The sequence below is a fragment of the Garra rufa genome, unplaced genomic scaffold (genome assembly GCF_049309525.1).
Source record: "Garra rufa unplaced genomic scaffold, GarRuf1.0 hap1_unplaced_844, whole genome shotgun sequence".
Taxonomy (NCBI): domain Eukaryota; kingdom Metazoa; phylum Chordata; class Actinopteri; order Cypriniformes; family Cyprinidae; genus Garra; species Garra rufa.
This window is the reverse complement of record NW_027395109.1, coordinates 1-6895: the sequence shown is the minus strand read 5'-3', so window position 1 is coordinate 6895 and position 6895 is coordinate 1. Positions and strand designations below refer to the sequence as shown.

The following is a 6895-nucleotide window of genomic DNA, read 5'->3' as shown; positions in this document are numbered from 1 at the left end:
CTGAATTGACCTTGAATGAAAATTGAAAGAGGATAACTAGTTTATTTAAACAATAGCAAAGGGGGAAAAAGAAGAAAAAAATGTTTTCTGAAGTATCATGTGATACTGAAGACTGGAGTAATGGATACTGGAAAATTTGGCTTTGCCATCACAAGAAAAAAAGTGCATTTTAAAACATGCACTTTATTCTTAAACACAGAAATAAACTAATGGACAAGACTTCTGGTTCATTAGCCACTATGGGGAAATAACGAGAAGAATAACGACATGCAGTAAATGGTAAAACTGCAAACCAGTGTTCATAATTAAGATAATACATTAAAAAAATATGGTAAGACACACCAATTTGCAATATCAAGCAGAAAACGAGCTGTTTTGTAAAGCTAAAAATAGCTGGACACAGATGAGACCGGAAGCCAGACCTATAACATGTTACGGAAAAAAATAAGGTGGATATTATTGGATATTTTATGACCAAATATAAGCAGTTATATCAGGAATGTGTGTGTTTGTGTGCACTTCCTATAGTGATAGTGAAGTCATACCTCAATAAGATGTGGGTGGGTGCTCAGGAAATGAGTCTGTGTGGGCAAATCGCAGGTTTCTTTGAGGTGTGTGTAGCCTTGCGTGATGCCATATGATGATCGGTGACTGTAGCTAGTCATGTGACTAATCCTGTTAGTCTAAACACACCCATATCCCTTTTCTCACTGTCTTTCTGTCTCTCATCAGTTTTCAGGACACACTTCTTCTGCCTCCACCATCTGATGTACTAACCATAAACAATCACTTCACACAAAAATTAACTCTAAGGATTTGAACTTTTATGTATGTCAAATGTATTAAATGTTATTATAGCATTTTTTTTCTTTCTCCTTAGGGTAGGGGAGAATGGGCAAAGCTACGATAGATTTAATTACATCACATGAAAATAGACTAAAGTGCCAGTAATAGCAGAAATATAATTGGTTTATGACTGTAATACAACTTGTGAAATGTAATTTGACTTAAGAAACATGACTTTTCATAAACAAAGAGGTCTAGTGATACAACTATTAGGCCTAAATGGTGTCAAGGGTAACTGAATTATTTTAACTAAAAATAAATAAATAAATAAGTAAACAACAACATTCTAAAATATGAACTATAGAATAAATACAAAGAGAGAAAAAAATATTAAAAACTGTAAAAATGACCACTAATATTTTATACTTTTTGGAAAAACTATTCACTTTATTCACAATTTCAAACTTCATATGTCAGCACAGATGGTGTCTACTTTGAGGAAGTAGGAGGAATTGTCAAGCTTATAACAAGTGCACTGTATTAATTTATTTAGTCTAAAATCTCGATTTCATCAAACAACTAATAAGTTTTCCCTTAAATGGCAAGTTAAATGTAAAGAAATCACTGAGCTACATATAATACAGAGAGTGCCCTCTGCTGGGTATTCAACAAAAAAACTATTTAACACTGTTAGGCAGATAAATGTTTGATTAGTAATGTCTGTCATTTTTTCAACACACCTCTGCAAATCAAGTAAGAAATAGCCTACTCTTTTTTTTTTTCAAGCAGTCTGATACAGATCTGATATGACTGACAAGCTCTGTGCAGTGAACATGAAAATCCTGATAAATTGGTTGAATTTTCACTTCCCGCTGAGCTTTAGGACATCTTTCACCATTGCACCAATCCCATCAAAAATCAAATGCAATTTTGTTTCGCACATGAAAGCAGGTGTGGTCACCACTTTGTTCTTCTTGTCCACATGGGCCTCGTAAGGGTCAAAGGTTAAGGGTAATTCAGATAAACAAACATTCATAATATTAAAGAGAAGTAAAAGAAGAATTTCATAATTATCTCTCATGGTTAAGAATTAGTTTGTCGTAATTTTAACTTTATCTCAGAATTATGACTTTTAGTGACATAATTTAAATGTATTCCATTATTCTGACTTTTTGTGATCCTTTTGACTTATCTTATAATTACACTACCAGTCAAAAGTTTTTGAACAGTAAGATTTTTTTTTTTTTAAAGAAGTGTTCTGCTCACCAAGCCTGCATTCATTTGATCCAAACAAATACAGCAAAAGCAATACAATTTTGAAATGTTTTTCCTATTTAAAAAATGGCTTTCTATTTGAATACAGGGTTCTTACACCTTTTCCAACTCTCAAGGTGCACTTTCATGCTTTTCCAGCACCTTACAACCGTGTTAAATTACGTTGACATATGCTGTATGTACTTTTTTTGAAAGAGCCCAATATGACATTTCCAACTTAAATTGTTGTAATTGTTGAGTACTTTGGAGCACAGATTTATATGGATAGTTCACCCATAAATGAAAATTCTCTGATCAAAAATGTCCAATTATTGGATGAAGTATCCCTTTAAGTTTGGTCTCTTTTTACTAAGACTGACATCTCAAAAAATTAGCTTACAGTCAGATTTTGTTTGGGTGTAGTTACTACATCAAAATAAATTCAGGAGCTGTCAGAATGTAATATTCAGAATATATACAAAGCAAATTTTTTAGCTCTTTACTCCAGTCTTCAGTGTCACATGATCCTTCAGAAATCATTCTAAGATGCTGATTTGCTGTTCAAGAAATATTTTTTATTATTATTATCAATATTTAAAACTGTTGAGTAATTTCTTTCAGGACTCTTTTATCCAAAGATCAGCATTTATCTGAAATAAAAAGCTTTTGTAACATTATACACTATACCGTTCAAAAGGATGGCATTCTTAGAGTTGGTATAATTGTTTTTGAGGTGAAAGAAATTAAAAGAAATATAAAAATTCATACTTTTTATTTAGCAAGGATGCTTTAAATTGACCAAAAGTGATGATAAAGTAATTTGTAGTGTTACAAAGGTTTCTATTTCAGATAAATGCTGTTCTTCTGAACTTTCTATTCATCAAAGAAATCTACTCAGCTGTTTTCAACATAATAATAATAATAATAATAATAATAATTGTTTTTTAGCAGCATATCAGAACATTAGAATGATTTCTGAAGGATCATGTGAAAATATATTCAAATAGAAAACAGTCATTTTAAATAGTAAAAATATTTCAACATTTTACTGTTTCTGCTGTATTTTGGATTAAATAAATGCAGGCTTGGAGAAGAGACTTCTTTAAATAACTTTTAAATGGCAGTGTATGAGAAGAGAAGAGAAGAGAAGAGAAGAGAAGAGAAGAGAAGAGAAGAGAAGAGAAGAGAAGAGAAGAGAAGAGAAGAGAAGAGAAGAGAAGAGACTGTTCAGGTAGGATATGGTGACTTCTTTGACAGTATGTTTTGCTCCCAGTGCAGTGATAGCTTGTGAAGTACCAGCATATGGCCACTTCCCACCTTCCTCCTCCTCATGACCCACCGTCACATCCACACCAGGAAGAACTTTCGCCGCCAGCACTGGAGATATACAGCACAACCTGGTGACCAGAAGACAAGTCATCAATGTTCCATATGAAAACATGTCCAAAACGTTTGATTTGATTAATAAACAAAACAAAAGACCCAAAATCACGAGTCCATATAAATAGTAATATATAATAACTAACCCAATTGGCTTTCCCGCTTTATGGAAGTCCTTTAAAATTCGCTCCACTTCCTTATTCACCTTACAGTCCTTCCCATCAACGGCAAATGTTGACCTGATGATGGTAAAGATGCAGAATATAAACTACAGATAATAGAAGTGAGGACTAGAACAGAAATATCAGTGACAAATTAAAATGCAAACACTTTTATCTTTAAATATTTTCCTCAAAAGACAAGTTTATCACAATAATCACAGCACTCACAGGTTTTTAGCGGCACCAAAACCACCAGGAAAGATGACCGCATCGTGATTACCAACATTCAGTTTTGCCAGGTCAGAGATGTTGCCCCTAGCAATACGTGCTGATTCTGATAAGACGTTCCTATATATAAAAAAAGTTGAGCAAGATGGATTATTATTGATTTTTCATAACATCTAAACCAGTGGTTCTCAATCCTGGTCCTGGGGGACCCCTGCTCTGCACATTTTGCATGTCTCTCTTATTTAACACACCTGATTGAGATCTTCAGCTTGTTAGTTCAGTTCATGGATCTCTCTCCTAATGAGCTGATCTCAGTCAGGTGTGTTAAATAAGGGAGACATGCAAAATGTGCAGAGCAGGGGTCCCCCAGGACCAGGATTGAGAACCACTGATCTAAACAACTCAAATAACAATGATCACAAAAGTCAGTTTTGCTGTGCTATATAATGGACTGTTCTGACACTGTAATCTTTCTATAATCTGAATTTCTTTGAGGACACTTCACCTTGACTCTTTCTCCGCAGGCTGGCCTTTGCCGTGGTCTATCACATGCATCTGAGCCACATCCGGCGCAAACATCTGAACCTCTGCACCTCCCCGACTTAGATGCACAAGGATTCTACATACACAAACATACAGAAAAGCAAAGTATTCACACAAAAGAAAAATGTTTAAGACACTAATTTTGCTTTTAAAAGTATTATTTAAAAAAAATAAATAGAAACCAACAAGTATAGTGGTTACATTTTAATAGTAACAACTTCTAAAGTACAACTTACAAGGAAACCCACATGAATCCTTGTTTAATGCTCCTTATCGAGCTACAGGTTGCTGTGAACCTACTGAATAACTAAAAATAATAGTATAGAGACATAAAAACTAGTAAGGTACTCACGCTGATGCCTCATGGATTTCAGTGCCATCATAGACACCACATCCTGACAACACCTATTGAAAGCAAAATAAAATTATGTCATCAATAAATATCGATAAATGTTAATTCAACTGCTATTCTAGAATAGTTATAACTTATTTCAATTAACGTATTGACAACATTTGACAACAGTATTGAAAATAGTTCGCTGTTCTTTCATATAAACGCAACTGGCGCCATCTTGCGTCTGTTCAGTGATTAACAACCATTAACAACCGTTAACATGATAAGTTAAGTATTAATATATTATGTAATATTGTTTCGGTGTTTGCCCTGGTCACCTTGTATTATATAATAATAATAATCGTACATACAGGATTAAGAAAATGTTACTGTTTTATACGGTCTAATGCAAACGACCAGATTAACTCAGGGTGACATGACCCTACCAGAACTGACAAGTACAGTGATTACTTTCAGTACATACTCAAACCTAACTTTAAAAACTCTAAACGAATAATACATAAATTGTTGATGAAACAATTTATTTCACTCAGGGCTGCTTTAAAATGGGACACGCTAAATATGTGCAGGTAATTTGACATACAGTGTCAATGACATTCATGTGCAGCACCAGTATAACTACTTACAACAGCGACTTTTGCGCCACTGCAGTTTGAAGTTGCATGAAACTGAGCAGCAGCGGCATATTTGATGTGCGCGGAACGGAACAGCGGCGAGCGCAGCGCAAACATGGTGCGGAGTGAGGACATGGAGGAGTGCGCTAAACCACCACTTTCTTCTTCGGAGTTACTGACATGTAGAAAAACAGAGATACATACCGCCACCTAACGTTTACTGTTCTAATCAACCTTGTCTCGCACATAGACATATATAGAGAGTAGACGCCCCATCGACCGATACTCCCTACTGGCGCTGACGAGACGTGGGGCCGCCATCTTGGACCGGTCACCCGCTCCACTCAGTGTAATCTGTTTGGCAGGTGTAATGAGCTGTCAACGCATTTAATTAATCATACCTCACGGAATATCGAACTGATTTTCACGCGGTTTTTTTTGCTGCAAAGGTCATAAATATAGCTGTGAAACATGACACATGGTTTGGCATATTTTAATATTGATAGTGAGCTTAACAGTAATATAATGAATATCTCCGTTCTTGTGATAGTATTGGGTCTTTTAAAAGGGTCTAAAGACTTACAACATGGACTTAAGCACTTCTAATGCGTTATGGTTTGTATAGTTTTATTCTATTTTCACTTGGCTGTTTATTCATTTGACATTGTTCATTACTGATATTCTCCTTAATGTAGTCTTACCATGCTGTTGTTATATTTTGTTGTGATGGTAAAATGAAGCTTTTCGAAGCACTGAGGCTTTCCCCTCAACTGTATCGTAAAAAGGTTCATTACTCGAAGCTTTTCAACACGTTGTACACTAATGACATCTTGTGGTCAAAGGTGGGAAAAGTTGCCTTTGCGTCCCAGATCTCAAAGCGATTTTGGACAGTTTCATCAAATACATCAATTTGTGCTACGAAAACTGTCAGAAATAAAAAATAAATGTAATTTTACTTGAATTAATCTGTAAATAAACTTTTTTATAAAATTCTAAAAGTATAAGCATGGTTTATGTAGGCATATATGTTCAAAGTGAATTAACTGTTAAGTTGACTAATATTATTATTTAGAAGTGCGTGTGAAGCAAGGATAACTACAAAATTATGCACAAAACTACACATGTACATATTTATTCGTATTATGATGTATTCTTAACAAAAAGCGAATGACACTTGAAACGCGTTATTTGAATCAGAATATGAAGCAGTCACGTGGTTATGGCAAAACGAATCAATTGCTTAAACTCCGGTACAGTGCTTCACTGTGAGATGTTTCGTTTTTTTGATACAAGCTTCGAAGCTTCGGTCTTAAACGTCACATCACCAATATTTTGCTTGAATTGACATTGTTGATTATTGCTGTTTTCCCTCATTTTTATTGTTTATTTCATTATGCTATTGACTGAATTGACGTTGTTCATTTTTGCTATTCTCCTTATTAGCTATAATCTGACATCTCTGTTCCCTGTTAAATTTAAGTATTATATTGTTTTGTATTTATGTCACTTTGGACAAAAGCGCAACCAACCATATGAGGTGTAGGCTATGATAGGAATTTAGCAAATCACACACT

The 6895-nt window shown here is 34.6% G+C and overlaps 1 protein-coding gene across 1 annotated transcript; it reads right to left on the bottom strand.

Annotated features, from left to right (window-relative positions):
* Positions 1 to 1210: 1210 nt before the first annotated feature.
* gatd3 (glutamine amidotransferase class 1 domain containing 3) lies at positions 1211 to 5491 on the bottom strand. Its single transcript, XM_073833100.1, has 7 exons — positions 5334 to 5491; positions 4705 to 4757; positions 4315 to 4428; positions 3810 to 3929; positions 3567 to 3659; positions 3282 to 3437; positions 1211 to 1778 (listed from the first exon to the last, which is right to left on the bottom strand). The coding sequence occupies exons 1-7, from the start codon at positions 5454 to 5456 to the stop codon at positions 1649 to 1651; spliced, it is 789 nt and encodes a 262-aa protein (XP_073689201.1). The 5' UTR covers positions 5457 to 5491; the 3' UTR covers positions 1211 to 1648.
* Between the last annotated feature and the right edge of the window lie 1404 nt (positions 5492 to 6895).

What these genes read in the sequence shown, in the direction of transcription:
- gatd3 (XM_073833100.1), bottom strand. Translation starts at nt 5,456, where the DNA reads ATGTCCTCACTCCGCACCATGTTTGCGCTGCGCTCGCCGCTGTTCCGT. An exon ending in GAAATCCATGAGGCATCAGC is followed by an intron (nt 4,429 to 4,704) that starts GTGAGTACCTTA and finishes TTGTGTATGTAG; the next exon opens with AATCCTTGTGCATCTAAGTC. An exon ending in CCTGCGGAGAAAGAGTCAAG is followed by an intron (nt 3,930 to 4,314) that starts GTGAAGTGTCCT and finishes TTTTATATATAG; the next exon opens with GAACGTCTTATCAGAATCAG.